General features: G+C 46.1%; 3 protein-coding genes across 5 annotated transcripts; 2 read left to right on the forward strand and 1 right to left on the reverse strand.

Moving 5' to 3' along the window:
• The first annotated feature begins 3467 nt into the window (after positions 1 to 3467).
• Positions 3468 to 5934, forward strand: LOC101068087 (protein FAM3C). 3 transcript variants are annotated; one of them, XM_003973355.2, is made up of 9 exons: positions 3468 to 3604; positions 3679 to 3777; positions 3875 to 3916; positions 4510 to 4633; positions 4718 to 4776; positions 5174 to 5224; positions 5311 to 5413; positions 5489 to 5615; positions 5703 to 5934. In XM_003973355.2, the coding sequence occupies exons 1-9, from the start codon at positions 3592 to 3594 to the stop codon at positions 5799 to 5801; spliced, it is 717 nt and encodes a 238-aa protein (XP_003973404.1). In that variant the 5' UTR covers positions 3468 to 3591; the 3' UTR covers positions 5802 to 5934. The 3 variants fall into 3 exon arrangements, with proteins under 3 accessions (XP_003973404.1, XP_029682795.1, XP_029682796.1); XM_029826935.1 differs by having other exon boundaries at positions 5707 to 5934; XM_029826936.1 differs by having other exon boundaries at positions 5314 to 5413; positions 5707 to 5934.
• Positions 5935 to 6829: 895 nt separating this feature from the next.
• LOC115246765 (actin-associated protein FAM107A) lies at positions 6830 to 11039 on the forward strand. The gene is made up of 5 exons (XM_029826056.1): positions 6830 to 6958; positions 7965 to 8016; positions 9732 to 9933; positions 10024 to 10180; positions 10497 to 11039. The coding sequence occupies exons 1-5, from the start codon at positions 6830 to 6832 to the stop codon at positions 10590 to 10592; spliced, it is 636 nt and encodes a 211-aa protein (XP_029681916.1). The 3' UTR covers positions 10593 to 11039.
• A 306-nt stretch (positions 11040 to 11345) lies between these two features.
• Positions 11346 to 23105, reverse strand: camk1a (calcium/calmodulin-dependent protein kinase Ia). The gene is made up of 12 exons (XM_011613924.2): positions 22839 to 23105; positions 21532 to 21650; positions 16781 to 16912; positions 15952 to 16026; positions 15723 to 15861; positions 15396 to 15522; positions 15098 to 15173; positions 14911 to 15023; positions 14740 to 14818; positions 14298 to 14385; positions 14022 to 14193; positions 11346 to 13397 (listed from the first exon to the last, which is right to left on the reverse strand). Exons 2-12 carry the CDS (start codon positions 21615 to 21617, stop codon positions 13294 to 13296), a joined length of 1191 nt encoding a protein of 396 aa, XP_011612226.1. The 5' UTR covers positions 21618 to 21650; positions 22839 to 23105; the 3' UTR covers positions 11346 to 13293.
• Between the last annotated feature and the right edge of the window lie 162 nt (positions 23106 to 23267).

A 23267-nucleotide genomic window follows, 5' to 3' on the forward strand; every position in this document is an offset into this window, starting at 1 on the left:
AGTCGACACAAAAAACTACCTTGGATAGCTATGATGTGGATGATTGAGAATCTACACGAACATCTATACTGTAATAACAACTAGAAGTCGATATTTTCCCTTTCAAGGCTACTGTTGAAACCAGTTAATAGTCATTTAAATGTACCACATAAATATCAATTTCATACAGCTTAAACAGCAGCTTTCTGTTGCATCTTGATTTCTTTTTTTAATTACTTCATTAGAAACTGTTAAGTTCTCACACGTGAGGATGTTTCATTAACAAATATTAAAGTAGATTATAACAGACCTCATGCATAGCGTTGTTGTTTCACAGGTTTTCGTTTCCCCGGTGATGTTTTTGATGATTGGATGATCTATGGCGCTGCTGTTTGATCTCCCAGCTGTAATTTCCATGATGTGCCCCACATCATGAACTGAGCAGTAAAGTTTATGGGCTTTTTAACCACCCCGATGTTATCCGAATTATCCCTCTCTTCAGGCTGGGTTAAGGTTTTACCTCGGAATCATCGCGTCTGTGATTTTCGTCTCCATGGCAGCTTTCTGCGCAGCTGTATTGATCATCCGGAAATACTGCTTCCCAGCCAAGTAAGCGCACATTTTTTGAGTGTCTCGGTGAGATCCCTCCCCCCCTTCCCCCCAGCATGTCATATCCCTTTTATTCCAGTGAGGCCACGTACAGGTACTCGCTGCTGCGCCGGGGTTCAGCGGCGATGGAGGCAGGTGATGACGGGGGGTCCGGCGTGGCAGGAGACGAGTCAGACGAGGTCAGTGCATCTTGACTTTCCCCGGCGGTGGTTCTCAGAGTCACCTGCTGCACGGAACAAGTTGACGCAGCTGTAACCAGCCACATCACATTCAATTTTGAACTTACTCCTTTTTTCCTCCCCCTGTGACAGGATCTGCTGGAATAAATGTCAGACCAGGCCGCTGCTTTTATAACTGCTTTTTACTGGCAAATAATTCTCTCTTCTTTTTTCTTTTTTTTTTTACAATTCTTCCTGCAGCCATCAGTGATTGCAGCACAAGTTTTGGCTGAACAATCTAAAATATTAATAAGCTTCACTAAAACTAACATTGTATGGTAATAAATGATCACATCTGAGAAGCTGGGTGTTGCTTCTATCTCTGTATTTATGCCCATCTTGTATTTTGAATTCTTATCAGACACCTTACTACAGGCCTAATGTGCAATATTTATTGTGCCGTGTGTTATTATTGCTTTTTTTAATGAAGTAGCTCATGAATGATGTATTTAACATGAAGTATTAATAAAACTGGATGTTTGCCTCTGTGCCGTGTCTTGTACATCCTCATCTTAGTGCTGCTGCCAGTTACCCAGTATGTCTGAATGGCCACCATCAGCACTCTCTCCTGTATGCTGTAACATAGAGGTATCTGATGATGTCGGAATTGAATTCAAACTTGAACCACCGAGCCTCCAAAAGCCAAATCAAATTTGAAATGCATTACAAAGCAACGGCAGAAACAGATGAAGTATTTCCTTGGAAATAAGACCCGACACGTGAGATATCGATTTGCATTAATCTACTCAGACATACCTTCTGTCTGGTACTGTTTCATTGGCTGTATGACAAACATGACTCAGGCCTTTCATAATATCATTTACAGCCTTAATTGCATCTGCTTTGGTGTAAATACAGGTCAGAGAACTCACAACATGAGCGGTGTGTATCAAATAATTGGTTTCCACTGAGAATCATGGGAAGGGTTGACATTTCAGGTTTCAAACTCCCTAATAGATGCACAGTTAATAGCCACAGTCAGGCAGCAGCTCTCTGCCAATTGGCCATTTTCTCCTCGAAATACTTTTCTGTTTTCAGTCTGACATTAAGCAACAAGTGCTTTATTCCCTCCTGAATCTAAAGACTTTAAGGCTTTAGAGTGAGTGGTGTCTGATTTGATCAGGCAGTTAAGAGCACAGGACGGCACTCAGGCATTAAGTTGATAGACTTCCAGATTAAAACTCTCAGTGTATCAGGCATTACTCCAAACTTTGCAGCCATCCAAGGGTGTGTGACTGATGTTAAAGATCGCAGTTCACTCCCGAATCATAATGCAATTCTGCATTAAAGACATATCGTTGATGCAGCTCATTTGACAACACTCAATATAATTATGCGTCTTTCATTATTCTCGAATGGCCACTGCTTTATTGTTTATCAGAAAAAGAAAATGCTTTTTCCCCTCTTTCAATTTTCATCAGTGGAAAAGTAGCTCCACGGGCCCTCTGCTGGTTGTCCCAGGTATCACAGCTGTCTCTGAAGGCCTCATCCTCAAACCTTACAGCAAAATGTTTTTTAAAAAAGGACAACCGAATATATGCTGTTCCTGTGAAGATGAAAGACAAATAAGCCAAGACACACAGAAAGAACTACAATTTTTTACTGAATATTTTACTTGTATATGATAATAGGAGGAAGTTCTGGCATCCAGCCATTGAATAAATATTTTCTGTAATTAAAACTCATATGGTTCCTCTTCTGTTTGCAAATTCAAGTGTTTGCCTCTGACTGAATGATTTTATAATGAAGAAAAAGAAGGAAAAAGCCTTTCATAAAACATCTTTTAATGTTTACTGAACGCTCAATTACATCAATAAAAAGGTAATCGACGCCAAGTGAAAGCCATAAATGCTGTTGAAGTGCTTCCTGGCAGCCTACCAGCAACTTATTTGAGCTGTAATTTGTAATCTGTCGCACATGTTTTTGTCATTTGTCGTCCTGCAGCTGTTGTAAAACGTCGTTTCAGTAATCGTCTGCAAATCCTGAACAATGTAAATTTTACTCATGTTTCCAGAAAAACCTCGCGTGGCTTCATTGTCTGTAATGAACTTGAACATCCCTCCTCTTTCTGCTCAAGAAAGCCCCTCTAATTTGCTTTTATGACTTCAGATAAAGTAAGGCTGAAACAAAACTTGCAAATGGATTTTTTTCCCCTCTCATCCACTCTTTAATGCACTTTTGGTGTGTCTCCCCCTTTATTTATTTTCTGCCAGTGAGGGTTGGAATAAATCACGCTAACACTCCTGGTGTTTTATGACCTTCTTTATGGTGACATGTCTTTTGCTGAGTCAGCCCTTTCATGCAGATAAGTCCACACATCAAATGGGATTCACTGAAATTTACATACAAATAGCGAACGACTGTGATCCGTAAAATGCTCTTTTTCTGCTTTTATTTATTCCTCCACTGTGAAATGTGACACTTTGTGGCCTTTTTCCCCCCATCTTCTTTGTGTTTGTGTGTGTCAGCTAAACACGTAGCCTTCAGAGCACATTATCCACCCCAGGTCGGATCTGTTACTGCTGGTCTCTCCCATGTTTGACACTGTTAAGCAGAGAAACCGTATCCCCCCTGTGTGTGTAAGTGTGTGAGTGTGTGCTTCTAATTTCATATGGTCGAGGGGAGGAGCAGCCCTGTCCTCCTTCCTGAAGGTCCAAACAGTTCCACGGGGCTCAGTTTGACAACAAAATTCTTTACTTTCTCCCAATTTTCTGGCTGACAGGAAGTACCTGGTGTGTGTGTGACAGGCCTCGGCCCTGCAGGGACACTGAGTTTGGCTGCAGACATGAGACACCGAGGTGAGATTTTTAGATTAAGCAGAGATTTAAAAGTTGGTTTTGATTATGTGTCTGCTGCTCTCGGTGATTGACAGCTGCTTTATACCTGCTGGCGGCAGCCGTCGCTCTGCTGTTAACGTGGAAAATCCCCATCAATTCATTTGATGTACAAGAAAAAGCCAGAAACATTCTGGGTGAGCTCATTTCGACCCATTACATCAGCTGGCTCCTCTCATTTCATTAGATTTGCCATGTTTTTGATCAGGCCCCGCCTCCTTTCCTTCATTTTAGACTCGAATTACATCGATCGGATCAAAGGAAAATTCAAAGCAGGTGAGAACAAATAGCACAGAGCAGCGTTCCCCGTCTAAATGATTACGTCCACCAAGGTTTTGTGACAGCTGGCGTTTGTTTGTTAGCAAAATAACAAAAGGTTATGAACAGATTTCAATGAAATGTTCAGAAAATAATGGCCAAAACAACAGATGACTGTTGTCTAGATGATATTCCAGTTTCTGAAGGGACTTTTGATGTTCCAAAGACCAAAACCAAGGTGCTTTGATCACACAGCAACCTACTATGTTATGTAACCTTGTACTGTATATCTTTCTGCCTACCTGCCTGTCTGTCTGCCTGCCTGCCTGTCTGTCTGTCTGCCTGTCTGCCTGCCTGCCTGCCTGTCTGTCTGTCTGCCTGCCTGCCTGCCTGTCTGTCTGCCTGCCTGTCTGCCTGTCTGTCTGCCTGTCTGTCTGTCTGCCTGCCTGCCTGCCTGTCTGTCTGCCTGTCTGTCTGCCTGTCTGTCTGCCTGTCTGCCTGTCTGTCTGTCTGCCTGCCTGCCTGCCTGTCTGCCTGCCTGTCTGTCTGCCTGCCTGCCTGCCTGCCTGCCTGCCTGTCTGCCTGTCTGTCTGCCTGTCTGTCTGTTTCAGTCAAGACATCAGCTGACCTGAAGTGCAGGTTGTCCAAAGTTTGCCCCCCCGACCATTTCGCCATGCGCCTCACCAGCGGAGCAGCTGACGTGGTCGGGCCACAGATTTGTTTCGAGGGTAAAATGTGCGTGTCTGATGCACGAGGAACCTTCAGCAACGGAGGAGCAGCGGAAGGAAACGCAAGCTGACCTTTTTCTCTTCTTCCCAGCATCATGAGTCACGTGTTGAACAACGTGGGTCCCGGGCTGAACATTGCGGTGATAGACGGTGAGGGAAAGAAATGGAGCACAAACGGTGGAAACAAAACGTCTCCGCTGAATTTATTCCTTCCCACCTGAGCTCAGTGATGGTAAAAAAAAAAAATAAAAATTAAAAATTAACCCACAACTTCTGTGAAAGTATTCTGTTCAACTTTAACTGACAATGTAAATATTTGTCAAAAGCTGGACAATTTAGGCTAAAACCTCAAAGCGACTCCAATAGAAGCTGAAGCACGAACGTTCTTTCATATTTTGTGTGAATTATTATCTAAGGCAAATCATTTAAATCTTAAGGTCTTTTGATAAAAACACACTCTTCCTCTGAGGCAACAGTTAAAACCAAGTAATACATTTTCTGGTCTAAAATATAAGGAAATGGACTTTTGGGTTGCTTTTTTTCTCAGGTGAAACTGGAATTGTGGAAAAAATTGGCTCCATCAACATGCAGAAAGGAAGTAGGAATTGTCCAGGCTTTTGTCCCAGTCTTTTAAATTTTGCCTGGTTATCGAAAGCTTCCCTTATTTTTAATCACTCTGATTAGAAGGAAAAAGAGGAGAAGCTGAAGAGGAGGTCCTGGAATACTTGAAGGAGATTAAACCCGGAATGATCGTTTTGGTGGCCTCGTTCGGCGACGTGACGCCAAAGTGAGCCTGATTTTTAGAGCGGGGGTAGGGAAGGGAGGAGGTGCTCCTTGGTGTTCCACCTCTGTCTCTGCTTAGGCTTACAGAAGAAGTGAGGGGGCTCTTCGCTGGAATGGGAAGCGCTTTGGTCACGTCGGTGAAAGCCAGAGACAACTGGGTGTTTGCAGGAAGGGCAGGCGGCGCAGACAGGAGCCTGTACGAGAAGGTCAGCGAGCATTTGTCTACCCCCTCCCCCACCGTTCTACTGCCTCTCCTGATGCTGAAAGTGTCTTCTGTCTTGTCCACCTGTCAGACAGCCGTCAACGAAAAGAAAACCAACGCCTACGAGGGCTGGCCGGGGCAGGTGGAGGTTGGAGGCTGTTATCCACGGACCCAAACTAACCAGACCTAGAAAGAAGAAGAAGAACATCAGTCCTGGTGTTGCGGGACTTTTATGAATAAACCACGTTGTACCTGACCGGCATATCACTACAGCAGTTTGCCCCTCTGGGATATATGAACATGATTTTTAAAGAGGATTATTTATTATTCAACTGTGAATAAAAGCCTCAGTGGAGCCCCCCAGTCTCCTATTCTATGTTCATATTTATTGCATGTAGGTCTGGAAGTGTGCTGGTGATGAAGCGGCGATGCAGGTTGAGCCTTGTAGCAGGTCAGGAAGTTCATTGAACATCTCTGAACAGATACAGATGCAAATGCAAAAAGAAAAAAAAACAAAGCTTTTGGGCTTTTTAATGGCCGAGACGCAATCAGGCCCGGCAGTGTGACCTACTGACCTCCTCCTGTAGGAGATCTATTTTCACCTGTGTTAGATCTTTCCTTCCTTCCCGTAGTGTTGCTCTTAGCATGGATCAACTGTGTGCACTCAGCCATGAACTACTGTTTGTGCTGATCTACAGCCATGCCTGGAATTATATGTCCTACTTCTTTAACATAAAAAAGTCATCAAAATTTTCAAAAAGCACTGATTTATTGTGTTATTGTGGAAAATTGATGCCCAGCGAGCAGGCTAATCCCAGCTGTTCTCAGTGCATGTGATCAGATTTCTGGAAAAGCGCAAGTCAAACTAGACAGCTCGGCAGATTAGAGGGTCCTAACAAGAGGGGGTAAGCTCCAGCTGCTGAGGACGGGAAAGTACTCAAAATGGGTAACGCTGCCAACCGATCTTCCGATCGTGAAGAGCCATTAGTCATGAATGAGAACGTTAAAGAAACCCTCCAGTAGATTCATGTCTCTAAAGCTCATAAAGGTCTTTCTTTCTTTCTTTCTTTCTTTCTTTCTTTCTTTCTTTCTTTCTTTCTTTCTTTCTTTCTTTCTTTCTTTCTTTCTTTCTTTCTGCCATGTGTAAAGCGCCCTGGCAGCACTCTGACGTACGGACTTTGTCTTCCACTTGGCTGCTTCCTCCTGCGGGGCTCCATCATGGGTTCAAACGAAGAGGGGGCTTCATCAGAGGAGAGGGAGAGCCTAGGCAGCCTGAGCGGGAGCACCCCGACAGACCGAAGCGGGACTCCGACACCGAGCAACATGGGAGTGAGTCATGGAAAGAAGGTATGAGAGTCTGTCTATTTCTCCCCGTGGTCGCTGGCACCAGGGTCCTGTTTTAAAGAACGTCCTTGGAGAATTCATTAACTTGTTAAGCCTGTTGGAGAACCTTGCAGCTAGTTTTCACCTTAACTGTGCACTTTCAAGCTAAAATTACATTAGAGCCCCTGCAGAATATCGCAATAATCATATGTAATAATGTATGCACTATTCTTTATCGACATGACTTTTTTCTGTTGTCTTTTGAGGGGCCTTCTATTTCCCCAAATCAGTTAATTCCTGCACCAAACACGGGTCTTTATCCAATAAGAGGAGGCTCGCCAACTCCAGAGATTGGGCCGTAGAGGGTGTTTATCCTGTCATGTCCTATTAATTCTTCCTCACACAGTCCCCACTGTTGGAGATTTAGCCAAACAGCATGACTGTTCCCTCATCAGCCCAGCAACTCTGCCACAGCCCCACTTAAAAAAAAAACAACCCAAAACGCACGCACGCACAAAAACAAATCCAAAAAAGAAGAGCCCTCATTTGGATCCCGCTCTTCCCTCCGTCTCCTGGTTTACTGTCAGATCGCTTAAATGACGTCGGATTTGCATACTCCGCTCGGCTTCAGACGCGCGCGGCTCCGCTAATGCAGGCTTCTGTTTGTGCACCTACGGACGCGTAATTAGAGGCGAGGCTGCAACGTTCTGTGACATGTGATCTCAGTAGAGCATGAAATGTGCTTCTTCATCCGGTCCGGTCGGACTCTTCATCAGCGTGGTTCAGTGGGGAGAAAACAGCATTGTTTGATGTGCTCTGTAATGAGGTGGCGGGCCTCCACCTCAACAGGAAGAGCGCTCGCTTGACTGGACATGTGGGGCTGTCAGCATCACAACAGCCCCATTTGCATCTGATGCCGCTGGAAGCCTGTCAGGCCGCAATCCCGTTTTCCTTTGCTGACGCGCTAACTGGCAACCTGATGTACGCACATGTCTGTTTCTGACACGCTGTTGACTGTTTCTGTTAACAGAGGGATGTGCCGAGTTTCCCAGATGGAAGTGAGGCGCATCAGAGCAGCTCGGGTGAGGAATCTAAAACTGTTTAGTGTCGGTGATGTCAAAAGTTAGCCGCCCTTCCAACCTGCAGGTAGCAACAGTAGTCCTGTATTCCGAATGTTCCCCACGTTGTTAAGGAAGCGTTGAAGGCCTCATAGGGAGTGAGGAACAAAGGGCGATGCGAGCTGATCGAGCAGGCAGGGAAAAGGCCACTGGCGTGGCATTCAGCACAAGTATTTTGGGGTCATTATAAAAAGTGAAATGCTGAGCCATTATTTAAGCTGCCAGCCAGCGAGGCGGCTGTCAATAAAACATTCGCCTGGTGGCATTTGGCATTCAAGTCTGAGGGGGTTAAAAAAAAAAAATAAATAAAGAGAGATGGTTTAAATGCGAGGTGTGTCATTTCGAAGCAGAAAAGCAATCATTACCATTGAACTGACGGGCGCCTCCGCAACAAAACAGCAAAACAACAGGCGCTTCGGGAGGCCGGTGGGCGTCGCTTTGCGTGTGCTGTAAAAATTCATTTGTGGGGTACAGACAAAAGAGAGATTTCATTGCCCGTAACATCTGAGGAAACCTGGTGGTGGAAACGACATCAGCAGGCGACGCTCAGATTGGCCCCGCAGATTCTGACACATCACGTTTGCAGTCCGACCGAGGCGAAAAGAGATGGTTCTGCGAGTTAAAACACATCCAGCTGACTGCGCTGTCTTTAAAGATGACCCACACAGAATTGGGGATTATAATTATGTAACGAGGGGGAGTGCAAACGATTTGCATGTCTTTGAGCTGATGGGCTGTGAAGGGCACCTTCCTGCACCGGTCTCTGGACTACAGGCCCAACAGGCTTTGACTCAGCTGGCAGCTCGTTCGGCTGTCTGCGCTAATAAATGAGCAGCCAGCTTATTGCTGTCGGCTGCACAATATCTGCGTTGTCCATCATCTCTTGTCACGTATGAGTTAATTCAGCATATTTAATGTACCAGCAGAGATAATGTCAACGCTGAATAATGTTGCAGGCATCTGTTCAACGGCATGGTTTGGGACAGCTAACGCTAATGCGTGATATCAACAGGCTGGCAATGAAGCGCGCTGAACAGAAATCAAGCCTTGTCCATTGAAACGATGTTGTAGAGGCATCAGTGAGCTGGTTAATTTACTCAACATGCTAAGCTAAGCTAAGCTAAAGATCCCCATATTTACACATCATCAATGATTATTTTATTTTTTAGACAAATAACAAACTGGGAAGCCACATAGTCTTTATTTACACGTGTTAACCAGAACTTTGGTATTTTGACCTCTCTTGGCCCAGGTGACAGCTTGCACTCTTGCTACCAGTCTTTTCAGGGTTTGGAACCCCCCACCACGACAGGGTCTCCTCCGCGTTTACATGTTCAACACCTTCACCAGCTTTTCTGTGAGCATGGGCAGCCTTGCCGATGAAACAAAATTGAAACAATGAGTGAAAATGAATAAATAAATGAACCAGGAAGCTGTGTCACTTGGTTGTCAGGGGGGTGCAGCGATCTTGAATTGGATAAATCCATGCATTAATAAAGCCCCTGGGGGTGGGGGAATAGTGATTATGGTGAGTGTTCACCACCGTGCTCCACAGCAAGATGCTGGTGTTTATAGAGTGGTGAGCTTCAGCCTCAAAACAACACTGATCTCATTATTACCCCTTGTTATTATGAATTCCTGGGATCAGCATTTCCTGCTGCTGTTTGCCTGTGATGCAGGGTTTGAATCCTCCTCAGCCCCACGCACCCCTCAGACTGTAGAGCAGCACCGAGCACCATCGCTGCAGAGCGAGGAGGAGGAGGAGGAGGAGGAAGAGGAGGAGGGCAGTAATCTGATCAGACCCCAGAAACCTCTCAGCCCATTAAAAGCCTCCAAGAGCCACCGAGAGCTTCACAAGGAGCTGAGGATGACCCACACGAGGTCGGGCAGACGGAGAGCCAGTTAGCGACACTCCAACTGCAGTTTCCGCTGCCTGAATAAATCATTAAGTCGTTTCTCTGCTCCTCTCAGAAAAGTACTGCGAGGGGAGAAGAGCGAGCTCCAGAGGGCTTTAGAGAAGAGACGGTGGGAACAAAGGATCAAGGCGAGCAGGGATCAAGATGAGGAGACGAAGAAGAGATCGCCACTTTATCAAGAGCTGACAAAAAGGCATCAGAGGCTGGAGATGGTCTGTTCCCTTTTTAATCACAACTTTACCAAGCACATTTCAGAACGGTCGACATGAGCAGCGATCATGGTGACACCAGTCACGTCATCCTCATCTAGCCTGACATATACTGTGATGATGAGGCGCGTTGGGGAGATGACCACTAGAGGGCACTGTGAAGACTGTAGAAAGGGGAAATGATAACAAAAGATTGGCAGCATACAGCTTTTCCACGTCACAGCTGGAGAACTATACTCACAAATATATAAATATGGTGCTTTCTCACTGTCATTATGCATGATTTAATGTTTTCTTTTTAAATATATATGCTCCACAGCTGGAAGGAGAGAGAAGACAGCAGCAAGAGGGGCCCGAGTTCCTCCGAGTCAGAGAGAGACTGAGAAAAATCCCAGTGTTGGATTTAGGAGAGTAAAAGGAAGAGTGGATAGGTTGATGTGTGGACCCACAGAGATGTTGGAATGAAAAACCGTGGTTCTGGGAAAGTGACCTCTGTGCCCGTTGTGTTACTGTTTGCTTCATATTTCTGCCGGGAAACGCTCAGAGAATTCAAAAATCGAGCCATAAGTTGTTTTATTCTTTTTAATTTTCGAAAACAGCTCAGCATTATTGATCCGTTAAATGAGTTAAGGTGAAGTAAGATGTTTGGCAGCGCCTCATTCTGATGATTAACTGCCCGAAGGCACAAGAGCTATTACAGGAGCATTTTTTTCCCCTGGTTGGATCGATATGTGTTTGTAAAGTAGACATCAAAACGTGTATAGATTAAATAATATCGTTAAATCTGATCTTTATAGAGCTGAAAGCTGCAATCTCACGTCGCTTTAATAAAGAACGACAGGCTTTTAATGCAGCGCTTTACATTGATTTTTTTTATTATTATTATTACTCTTAAATGACTTGTTTTTGTCATTAAAATCATAACACAGGTGGCACTTTCAGACTTGAAATGGAGTAAATATGAAAACTGATAGATCTCCACCAAACTCACCTGCAATTTCTTTTTAAAAAGTGAAAAACTTGTTTTTAGAACAGCCATTTGACTCGAAAGCTTCGTGTTTAAGCTTTCGCGAACTCTCAGAGCCACGTCTTTGCACAAAGCTGATTCAGAACCATCTAGAAAATGATTTTAAAAGTTGCTCTACGACGACAGAACACACGCTGCATAGACAAGGAGGATTTATTTCATTTCCTGCAGTCGTATCTCTGTGGGTACAAATCATTGTAGTTTCTTACATCTTGCTCAGTTAACCCATGATGCATTGCATCCATACGTTTTGTAGCTCAAAACAGCTTTTACAAAAAAAGGATATACAATATATACTTATATTTATATATATAATATACACATGGTACTTTATGCATTTTGATGTGTTTGTCATGGGGTAAAATAAGCTTTAAAAAACACACACAGCCAAGTGGGAACATGTCGGTTCAACGGAAGGTCAATATCAAACGCAGAAAAGCCAGGTTGTCAAAGTGGTCAACGCTGGCTACCGTACAGGTAACATGAAGCCCTTCGCACACGGTTTGCATATTTTCCACAGTCGTGTAAATCCAGAGTGATTGCCTCGTTTGTGTTTCACTACTACACACCTGAAAGTTGCCATGGCGGGTTGAGGAGACGGGTTAAAAGCGGGCGCATTTCCACCCATAGCTTCAATATTCAACGTTTTCTCTAGGTATCAATGGAATGGGATGAGAGATCATTTTTGTCCTTGCGTTTTGTTGCTCCCAGCATCGGCACATATATGTGGAACTACAGTAAAACGTCCCCGCTTCTCTGTATGGCTTTTATACTGCAGTTCGCCTGTTTCGGGAGGACGGGTGCACGGTCTGAAGGCTACTCTCAGGACCCACCTTTGTCATATTGTACCGAGGTCTGGCTCCTCCCTAGAATTAGGATTCAATTGAAGGGGTTGGGTCTGGATTTCGGATAAACACCTCAGAGAGTCTCTACATCAGCAACGAAAGTGAACCAAAGACATCTGAATCGCAGATCTACACAGGACAGCAGAGGCGCCACGCAAGTCGACCGTCACCGCCGATGCAAATAATAAGTTCACTGTGCTGTGTTGTACTTTGTCAACAACGTTACTTCTGGTGTTACTCACTTCACATTATATAGCTCAAAATTAACAGTATTACATCATTATTATTTTTTTCAATACGACAGAGTAATAATAATCATGTGTGTTGATACTAATCGATCATCATTCAAGTAAACATATTTAACCAGGTCATGCAAACAGTAGACCAAAACTTCTTCCACTAGAGGTGCACAGCACAGAGCAGACAGACGGCCCGGACTGAGATCCTGCTGAGTCAGCAACGGGACAACGACAGCGATGGGAACAGAATGAGCGCGATATGGATGCAATTTCCAGGGGATTCTCCACTTAATCGCCCCCTTCAGAAGAACTGAAGACAGGGGCGGGGATGGTTAGGTGGGATTTGGAAAGGGGGGGCGGGATCTCAGTTTGAGCCTCTGATAACAGAACAGCCATAAAAAGAAAAAGAACAAAGTCCATTTGATATTCATACATTTCAATGGTTTCCCCCGTCAGTAGCATGCAGACAATCCAGGTGAGAACCAGTCTGAGCAGGAACACGGGAACATGTACCCAGAGCGCAGCGTCCTTGTAATAACATCTGGCCGGGGTCTTAGTCAGAACAGCTGCCCGATGGGTGGACTAACGTGAAAGGCCCAATTTTGGCCAGACTGACTGGCCCTCTGTCGGCCCCTGCTTCTTCTTCAAATGAAGCCGTCGAAGGTGGGAGCGTTCCAGTCTGCACCAGGCTCAGAAGCAGGCCACAGGAAGTTGAACCTGGACACCCCACGTCTGGCTAAAGTGTGCAGCTGACCTCTGGCAGGGTCGCTGGCGCATGGACAGTTTGTCTAAGTGTGTGAGTTGGAAATGGAAATCTATCAAATATCCACGCTCTATCTGGATCTTTCGTTTTTGGAAATGTTTGTTGGATGCTGCCTCTAAGTGACTCTCCGTTCTTGGTCAGACTGGGTCGGTGGGTGGGTGGTGGTGGTAGTGGTGTTGGGTGGTGGTGGTAGTGGTGGGGAGGGGAGTGGGGGCTCTGAGTGCTCCACAACAGAAAAGTGCTCAGACACGGCTGGCTGGCCTGCAGCAGTAAGTGCAGCTTCTCAAGCTGTCCCGGTCTGCGCTGCCCTCCGTGCTCCCGCGGCGGCCGTCCTCGTAGTGGGACACTGGATGAGAGGACAAGAGCGCACGTTTCATGCCAGGACTCATAAAAGTTTTACTGTGATTGTTTTTGCGCCCGAGACCTGACAGTAGCCTCTCAACTCCACCAAAATAAAAACAAGCTTGGAGGCTGCTCGGGTGAGCGGTGGCCACTTAAATCCGTCCAAATAAAATGGATGCAATTACTTGTCACTGAGTCTGAGGCACTTTTACAGGTGAAGCTGCATATTTATGCATGTGTGTGATTTACCGCAAGGCTAAAAATGACTTGTTAGTTACTGTTTTCTGGATATTAAAAGATCTTGATGTTTGTGGCAAAAAAAAACAACAACCCAGCTTTCGCAGTTATTAAAGCTGTTTTATAGCCCCCCCTAGAGGACCTCGGTGCACTTGCAGGTGTTTTCATAGATACGACTCGACTTTCTAAGCACATGCGCCTCCTAAATGACTAAAAAATAACCTCAAAGTAAAAACAAAACTACAAATTTAAGCTATCTAACCGTCATTTTTTTTATTTTTTGTTATTTTAGTTTTTTTCTGTTTCAAAACAGAAGAATGGTTTTGTTCATCTCTTGTTCACAACAGTGATGGCTTCTTGAAGCTGTCAGTGTAGAAGATCATTGACTTACAGCTCTCTTCCTCCCCGTTGCCCAAATCCTCATCCTCCTCCTCTTCCTCTTCCTCGGGGAGCAGATGTCCATGACAGGGGCTGGTGGGAGTAAGCTGGCTGGGTCCCTCCAGACTTGTGCCCAACTGCAGCCTCCTCATGTGACGCACCACCGCCGTGGCGTTAAAGGCTTGCTGCTTGGACGCAGAGAGAGGAAGTCAGCCGGAAACACAGGAAACACACAACAGCATGCAGCTCTCACGGTCCCCATGCTGCCACTGCCAGTAGACGCACTGACCTTCCATTTACTTTTGGCAAAGTTCTTCTTGATTTGAGCGCTGACAGATTCGTGGATGTTCTTGTCCAGAGCCGTGTCTCCAGAGATCCTGTAACCAGATCCGCAGGATTTCAATCAATGACGTGGAATAGTGGAGTCGCAGAGAAGTGGGGGAGTCTGACTTTTAAATTAAAACACTTAAAATGAGGGAGTTATAGCCTAAAAAGTGCTGATTTAATGATTTCCATGGGATTACACCTAGCAGTAGCCTCAATTTCACACATTTGGCAAATAAAATGCCAAATATTCAGCATCATCACCAGTAAGGAGTGTGTATTTTTTGGCAAAGATTAGTATTTGATGCTCGTGAAAATAAGGTTCATTATACCTAGAACAGATGACCAAAACTGCTGCTGATAAGTTCCAACTGATTATATGATGTGTTTATTTATGTGTTTATTACCATGGATGCTGCAGCGCCTGGTCACATGTGTACCTCTTGGAGGGCTCCTTCTCCATCAGGTGGCAGATAAAATCTTTGGCTGTGAACCACAAAAACGAACCAAACCAAAACAAAACAACCTTCTTGTTGCATCCGCTCTGCCGGTTTGGCTGTGGTGTTTACTGGTTTTACCTGAGTCTGAGATGTCATCCCAGTAAGGAGAGTCAAATTCGTACTCTGCCTTCAGGATCTGCTCAAACAACTTGGCGTCGTTTTCGTCATAAAAGGGAGGATACCCGCACAACCTGGAAGGGAACGTTGAAACAGCTTTGATCGGGCATTGATCGCCGCAGGCACTCCTCGGTGCCGAGCCACTTACAGAATATAAGAAATAACTCCTATCGACCAGCAGTCCACCGCTTTGCTGTACGGCTTCTGAGCGAGAACCTCTGGAGCTGCGGGAAAAAGAGGGAGAGCGGAAATCAAACAACATGTAGCTGCGCTGGGTGTAATTTCAAGTAGTCTTGACCTTTTCTGGCACAATGAGATGCGGCGGGTCATGTTAGATGCGCTGAGAGCACTTCTGAAAACACTTGCAATTGACCGAGAAGTGGATGAAAGAGGCTCTCAGGCCAGTGAATAAAGAGAGGGTTTCAACTCCAACATCAACGCCTCACCTACGTATCCCGGAGTGCCGCAGGCCGTGGACATGACGCTGCCGGATCCCTCGATCTTCGACAGTCCAAAATCACTGATCATGATCTTGGAGTCCTCGTCCATGCTGTAGTACAGCAAATTCTCCGGCTGCAAACACGACCACACGACAGCACTGGGCAAGTGGATCTGCTGCACGTGCAACATGCACTCACTTATTATAAGTTAAACAGCAAGCTATGCATCTCTGTTTCACTTCCTGCTGCTCTTGGTAATCCTGAAACGGCCTCTTTTGACTGACACAAATGTGAAAATCTCTGATCCTTACAGCGAGACGTGAAGCACGATACCTTCAGGTCCCGGTGGACGATCCCCATATCATGCAGATACTTCACGGCGTCCAGGATTTGGTGGATGAGCTGGCTGGCGTCTCTCTCCGTGTAGAAACCTTTCTCTACGATCCTGTCGAACAGCTCCCCTCCAGACACACTGAGAATCAGGCAGATAAATAGAAACTGTCTTTTTATTCACAGGAAAAAGAGAAATAATTGGCCATGAAAGGGAGGGAATCGAACTCACAGCTGCATGACGAGGTACAGGTGGGATGTGCTCTCAAAGATGTCCTCCAGGGAGACGATGTTGGGGTGCTTGATTCTGAAGACGGATTTAAAACCATCACACGCTTCACAGACATCAGCCACCAGGTGGCGCTGTTGTCGCACAGTTCCAGTGAGGCTTTCCCTCCTTACAAATAATTGGGGTCAAAACAGTATTTTTGCCTTGACAAAGCCAACTGTGAGGACCTCTGAGAGAACTTGAGCTAAGCAGCTTTAGAGATCAACTCTGTGGCGCTTGACTGTGCGACTATAACAAATGATATTCACACTCGCCCACAGAGAACAAGTAGACTCGGTTATGAATCAGCCAACAGAGACGTGAGCATCTCTCTTGGCCGCCGAGCACACTCCAGAGCATATGAACGCCCCATCGCTGTAATGCGATAGCAGCTGAGAGGAGCTCATGTGATTGGAAACACAGCTGAATGTCTTCATGCCTCTGACATGAACACGCATCTCCCCTTCTCCTTCTTTTATACCGGAACCTGCTCTCCGTTTCTCCACCCTCTATGTCTCTTTCTTTTTCTTCAATAAACTGCTGCGGGGAACTCCACACCATCCCCGCCTCTGTGTGCTGTTGCCCTGGCAACAGGGACACTAAAAATAGGTCTGTCTTCTTTACTCCTGAAATCTCCGGTGCGGAATCTTACTGTTTCTACTGACACCATGCGTTTAGTCACCCATTCAATTGACCCCGGTGCGTGATGGCTACATCCCGGCGTGCATCACTTGTCAGGCGCGGCGCCGTCCGATTCACAGCAGCTGTGGGTGGGTGCAGATTCAGGTCTCACCTGTGCAACACCGCGATCTCATTCTCAATGTTGTTCTCTTTGCCTTCCAGGGCTTTTTTGGGGATGCACTTGATGGCCACCAGCCTCTGGGTTCTCTTCTCTTCTGCTAGAACCACCTCTGAAAACGCCCCCCTGGAACACACATACACACGTACAGATTAAAGAAGGGAAGAGAACCGCATGGGGGCGTGAGCTAAAACGGACAGAGAAAGGCTGCAGGCCATGATGGATGAAAAGTGCTCCCTGAAATTAATATTCAGAGCTGTGCACACAAGGTCCTTGCATAATTTGGGTAGATCGACAGCCTTTTATTTGATTCCCACACTAAATAAAGCTTATTTGTTTGATATTTCTCTGGCCTGTCCTTTGGCAAACCGCAAAGCTATGAAAGCTTTAAAAAACCTTCGTGTGTGTGTGTGTGTCTCTTGTTCAGATGAATAATTGAAAGTATCTGAGAGGTTCTGGGCTCGGGAGGAGAGGTGAAGAAACACTTACGGGCATTTATAGTATTATCAGCTGTTGTTCAAAGGAACTATTTTTAAAAGGATTCTGAAAGAGATGGTTAATTGTGCGGCCAAGGCGACCAGAGAAGCATTATGGATTACAGTGATGGCAGGAGGGAGAATAATGTGTATTTACACAGTCTCCCCAGAGGAGCGTGGGAGGGAGCTCAGGAGGAGGCCTGAACATTGCACACAACGCCGGGAGCGACCGCAGGGATCCTTCACATGTGAGCGGAGCGGCGCTGTCACGCCACAAGCTCCACGTTCATGTTTTAACAAAGATTCCCTCCATTCCACCGTGAACAACATGCGACAATCTGCCTGTTCTCTTAATAATACACAGTATCGTGCAGCCTGATTGTCTACCCCCCCCCCCCCCCCAACCACCACCACACAGACACACACACACACACACACCCCGCACTGTCACAGTAAATGCCGGCTGCAATCCCTCGGATGGGCTTTGCAACGTGGCCATCTTGTCTGCAGCGGCGTTCATGTCGTGGAGCTGCTGCCGTCTGGTTTCATTTGGAGGGGGGGAAGGGGGGGAGGAGGATAAAAGCACTTAAAAAAAACCTCGAAGCGAAAGTTGCATAAAGCTCCGGTTATTGTCAATTAATAAAAGCTTCCTAAAATGTTCAAGTGTGCGGCGTTTACAGGGAGGGTTTCCCTCAACGGGCCAAGAGTGCTGAGCTCCTTTAGAATGGTGAGTAATGATCTGCTGACTTTTATTAGCTGTTTGGGGTTAATGAGGCGAGGCAGACGCGGGACGGTACCTCTCCTGACATCCGAACTACAAGGACATTATTTTGAACCTGAAAACAACACTTAGAGGCCCAGCAGATCCCAGATACAGTCCAGTTTTACGACAACTACGTGTCAGGAAAAGTCATTATTATTATGATAATTTGCTTGCTCGTGACCTGGCTTTGTAACGACTCTCGTGTCGGCGTCTTCTGATTGATACAAACACCTCCAAAGCTGTTCCACAGAGAGCTGAGGAACAGAGGTCACACTCGACCTAAGACATGAACACCAATAAAATAATGTCAGAAATGTATGTACACATCTATGGCACATTTGTCTGATCCCCAAAAGGGAAAAAACACAGTTACTGTTGGCAAGTGTGTTTTTCTGCTGTTACCCAGAGACACCTGAGAATAAAACAGCTACCGGTAGTTATTCATTTCTACTAGGGAACAGCGAGCACTCTGGGGAGAGAGGAGCACAAATGGGATGACGTGAGCTGCTGTTCCTAACCCAGGGTCACATCCCACGTGAGGCAATCAAAGTTTTTAACATTTCCATTCTTCTTTAATCACACTGGGAAAACAAAACAAAACAAAGACGACGCACAACTGTGACTGAAAGCAGGCGTTTGGATTTTGGTTGCCCGGTGGCACCGACGGCCGAGCCGGTTTCACTCAAAGTGCTGCAGACATTAGTCACGCTGTTTCTTTCTTGGCTGAGAGGTGCATCAATCAGGTACCGTCGGGGCCTCAGACCAGAATCCATCACTCCATCGATCCAGCCAGCCGGCGATGCCTCCAACACCCGAAAAAAAAAAAAGCCTTTGGGCTTTCGTCCTGATCTGCTGTGCTCAGGCCTGCGTGCCTTTGTGAGAAAGTTAGGAGCGGCTGGAGCTGCACAGATGCAGGAGTCCGTCCTGAACAATGTCAATTATACTGGCCCAGAAAGTGGATTTAGATGTTTGACATCAGCTGTGTTTTTACCTCGGATCTGAAATAAACTTTTAATCATCCATTTATTTCTGTCCCCATGCTCTTCGTCGCTTATCAGACAGTGTCTTGGCTGTAATCTGAAGGTCCTGAAAGTGGATATTTGCTTTGTCTGTGAGCTGTTAGCTTGTAGGTAAAACCCTCGGCCACAGGTTGTGATGTTTAAAGCCGGTCGATACAACAACTTGTACGCCTTTAAATATTTCCCCTTTATCCTAATATCGTCCAGCTATGCAAACTGTCAAAGCGTATAAGTGATCTATCATGAGCAGGAAGAGCAGCAAGTATTTGGGGGGGGGGGGGGGGGTTGTCCTTTGCAGTCTTCAGATTTGTGCATCGTCAGAGAAAGCTAAACTGTTGAGGCTGCATTTATATACAAGCCAAGACTGTGTCATTGCTCTTCATTCCCCATTGAATATAACACTGTTGAGTTTGTGAAGCATTTCTCTTGTGTTTGCACCACCACCCCCTGCGATTTAATGTCTGCATCAGCTTCATATGCTTCTCTTTCTTTTGATTTCTCCCCCACTATGAATAGATAAAACCAGGAGTTGAACATCAAGCGTCACTCTTTTCACATCTACCGTATGTTGGACAAAACCAGCCAAAATCCTCATCATAACGAGGCCTATTTATTCACAGACAAAGCAAATATCCACTTTCAGGACCTTCAGATTACAGCCAAGACAACTGAATGCTGTATTTTGCTTTCATTTGACAGGGAAAAATATTTTTGGCTCACACATCTATCTATTTGTTAAGGACTGTTTGGAGTATGAGGCCAGAAAGCTGCTACCTTGTCCTCAAGTGGGCCTGAAGGAAAACTAGGAGGATTAGGCACATCTCCATACAATATTCCAACATAAATCAATTAACTTTGCCCACTAAATTCCCGGTTAAAGCTCCTCTGTAATCTCCTCTGCGAGCATAAGGAGCTTTCCGTCAACACGTTAATTCTGCCCTCTGCCCGGCCTGACATTAATGACGGGAGGAAAAGAATATTACCGTACTACGGCCCCCACCCCCATTTGGTCCTTCAATATGGACCCCGACACTCACTCTCAATCCACCTTATATAACTACCAATATTGTACTGTAAATTAAAATTGGCATTCCTGACACAAGTTGTCAACCCCCCCCACACCCAGAGCTCTCAGGTATCGACCCCCACTGGGATGTGACGCCCTGAGAGACGGACATGGGGGGGGGGGGCATGATTGGGCGGCTGAAAGAGGAAGGAGGACAACGTTCCACATGGCGCGCTCATGCCGTCGCAGGTAGACGAGTGCTGGATCACTTGTTCTCGGAGGTGGTGGAGGGTAGGTGGGTGGGCAGGTGGGCGGGGGGGAGGTTAACACCAGACCATCTGTCATTCCTCTGCACGTGTGACATCACATCTGGGTTAATTTCGCCACAACATGGGGTCGTCAAACCAGACCTACGAGGCCCAAATTCCAGCCGGATTTACTGTCTTTCTCTGTTACACAGAAAACTGGATGAAACAGGTTCCTAACTGGTAGGAAAAACTGAAACACTGGGAAAACCCAGCAGGGTTGAGGGGGCCTCGTAGGACTGGGTTGATTACCACTGATCTCTGGCAATCTTACTGGCGATCAAGTGGAATTGAGAAAGTTGATGAGGAGTTAATACTTCAAATTACTCCGAAGCAGCCGCTGTCGGCTGGGCCGGCCCCAGGGGGAAAACAGGCCAGCAGCTGTTTTGTTTTAGGCCCCAACCTTCAGTTTTAGTTTGAGGCAATATGTTTTTGGCTGCGTCTGCAAAGCTCTTCTAAGCGCTTGCACATAAAGTAGATCTGGACAGTGCGGACACGGCTGATATCTATTCGTGACATCATGACATAACGTGTGCCCTTCAGGGTCAGGCGATTATTATCAAAAGATTACCGGTCATGTAGCAAAGACAAACTCTTTTCCCCTTTGTTCCTGGAACTGTCTGCATTCATAGTGTCTGCAGCCTTGCATCCAATATCCACATTATCACATTATAAAAGAGCGCGACGGGTTGGGATCTAAAGATTTAATAAGTGTCACATTTACCTATCACGCTCCTGTGCATGCATCCTTTATGTCTGCTTGTGCACATTCACAGGCAAAAATCAGCTCAACATATTTAGCAGGAGTCTACAGCTCTGTTACAACCTCTTGGAGACAGAATGTGTGAATATTTGCTGCTGGAGTCTCTGTGTTCCTCAGGAGGCGACCAGGAAATGAAGATTTCGCAGCGCTTTCAGTCAACCCAGTAAAAGCAGCTGAGTCAGCGCCCAAGAGTGGCCAAGAACAGCTCTGAGGGTTTTTTTTATATTCAGATATGTCAATCAAGTTTGATGAGCAATTCCAGACTCAGAACCTGCAGCTCTGGCACGGACACGGGAGAGGATGACGAGGACAGTTTCAGCTTCTACACCATCTATCATGAACACCGTTAGGCCGATGGTTGCAACAACAACGGGACCTGCAGCGGCTCTCACAGCCACGCGCGAGCAACTTACGTCCCGAGCACTTCCTTGAAGTCATAATTCTCCTTGATGTCCGATGTCTTCTTTTTCCATCCATTTCCATCCTCTCCAAGAGGCATCCTACAAAGGTGATGGGGTTCGCCACACTGCAGCTACAGAACAAGAACAGAACACTGAAGACACTCAGAGCAGATGGCAAATGGTTCAGTTGAATCAGATTGAGAGGGAACCAAGACAGCATCACTTAATGTAAATGTCTAAACAGGACAGGAGGCCACTAAAGATGAACCGTAGACTTTAATAGAGAGGAATAACACCGTGCTCGCTCAAGCTGGGTATACAGGGATCCTTTGAGCTCTATGAGTTTGCTGCATATAAAGACATTAATAGACATTGATTTCTTTAATTGAGCGGCCTGGTTGTTGCAGCTCCTGCTCGTACTTTTCCAAGCTCGGTTTGACCGGACTGGAGGACGGGGAGACACGTTGGTGCACATCAGTTCCCACGTGAAAAAGAAAGTTGCATTAATGTGGCGACCGTATTTCGGTCTGCAAGAAGAGCGAAAAATAGTGGACATAAAGGAGACTGTGACAACAAGAAAAACCCTTAACGTGCACGAATCTGATGCCTGAAATAAACCATAAACATAAAGACAAAAGCATAAAGTGACACTATAAGTACAATAATGGCAGCCTGAAAGTAGGACGACGGTGCAGCAGTCATGACAGAGACCATGTTAAAATGATGATTATAATAAATAATGAATGAGCTAATAAGGCTTATTCTGGCTGGGAATAACCATTATAATCTGGAACAAAGGCCAAATTTGGTGGAACTCAATTTTCCACTGAGAAACCAAAGCTTGAGCCCAGGGAGCCACTGGACTTGGTGAAGGCTCACGGGGATGGTTTCGCCTCTTCAGAGCTTCTCGGAGTCTTCGTGAGCCTTCACCAAGTCCAGTGGTTCACTGCACTGAAGCTTTGGATAGCCATGACCTGGATGAACGAGAAGCTACACAGACACGCACTGGGAAACACTTCTGACAATGGGTGCGTGAATGCAGCAGGCGGGGAGCAAGTAATGGAGAGAGAGATAAGGCTTCGCTTGGGAAATGAGTCCAATTATCTTGGTGATCGTGTGCACGAAGATAATGCAGTGTGGGTGTGCTGCAGCGCTCAAGGGTATGGCAGCAGAAGGAAACAACGTCTTTGGGTTAAATCGAGAGGCTGCGCGACGCGAGACGCGGACGCGTTCAAAAGGCTGCAAGTTTCACTCCCGAAACCAGCCAAACTGTGACCGTGTATTTCGGTAAATCGGTTCGGCTTTTGAAGATAACCTACCTAATCGGCGATCTGTGGCTGTGGCGCGTTCTCCTTTTCCCTCTGGGAGCGATGTGCCTGCTGGGTTTGTGCGCAGCGCCGAGTCCACTCACTTCTCCTGACGTCAAGAAGCAAAAGCGGACGTCTGTGGACGCAGCGCAGAATAAAAATCACACAGTGTTCTCGCCACGGCGCGATGATGCGGGGCTCATCTGACGGCCGAGCCAACGTCTGTTCCAAGCTTCTCTCTGCAGCTGCAGCTCTGTCTGCGCGCACCCGCGGCGCGCTTGTTGCCAGATTATTGGACAATTTATTGGCTTTTCCCAAACAGACACGTGGATAATGCAGCACACAGCACTGACATGCGACGCGCGCATCAACACTATGAATGCGGATAATTGTGATCTTTTTTAAGCATGCCTGCGAAATACATGCGATATTCTCATTCTC

The sequence above is a fragment of the Takifugu rubripes genome, chromosome 19, assembly GCF_901000725.2.
Source record: "Takifugu rubripes chromosome 19, fTakRub1.2, whole genome shotgun sequence".
Taxonomy (NCBI): domain Eukaryota; kingdom Metazoa; phylum Chordata; class Actinopteri; order Tetraodontiformes; family Tetraodontidae; genus Takifugu; species Takifugu rubripes.

Excerpts from the sequence above, each read along its gene's own strand:
- LOC101068087 (XM_029826935.1), top strand. Across the intron at positions 3,917-4,509 it reads CAAAGGAAAATTCAAAGCAG|TCAAGACATCAGCTGACCTG; the intron begins GTGAGAACAAAT and ends TGTCTGTTTCAG. Across the intron at positions 5,616-5,706 it reads ACAGGAGCCTGTACGAGAAG|CCGTCAACGAAAAGAAAACC; the intron begins GTCAGCGAGCAT and ends CCTGTCAGACAG.
- LOC115246765 (XM_029826056.1), top strand. The coding sequence starts at position 6,830 with ATGGGTTCAAACGAAGAGGGGGCTTCATCAGAGGAGAGGGAGAGCCTA. Across the intron at positions 9,934-10,023 it reads CTGAGGATGACCCACACGAG|AAAAGTACTGCGAGGGGAGA; the intron begins GTCGGGCAGACG and ends TGCTCCTCTCAG. Across the intron at positions 10,181-10,496 it reads GGCATCAGAGGCTGGAGATG|CTGGAAGGAGAGAGAAGACA; the intron begins GTCTGTTCCCTT and ends TATGCTCCACAG.
- camk1a (XM_011613924.2), bottom strand. The coding sequence starts at position 21,617 with ATGCCTCTTGGAGAGGATGGAAATGGATGGAAAAAGAAGACATCGGAC. Across the intron at positions 15,523-15,722 it reads TCGTCCACCGGGACCTGAAG|CCGGAGAATTTGCTGTACTA; the intron begins GTATCGTGCTTC and ends TCGTGTTTGCAG. Across the intron at positions 14,819-14,910 it reads GGATGACATCTCAGACTCAG|CCAAAGATTTTATCTGCCAC; the intron begins GTAAAACCAGTA and ends TGTGGTTCACAG.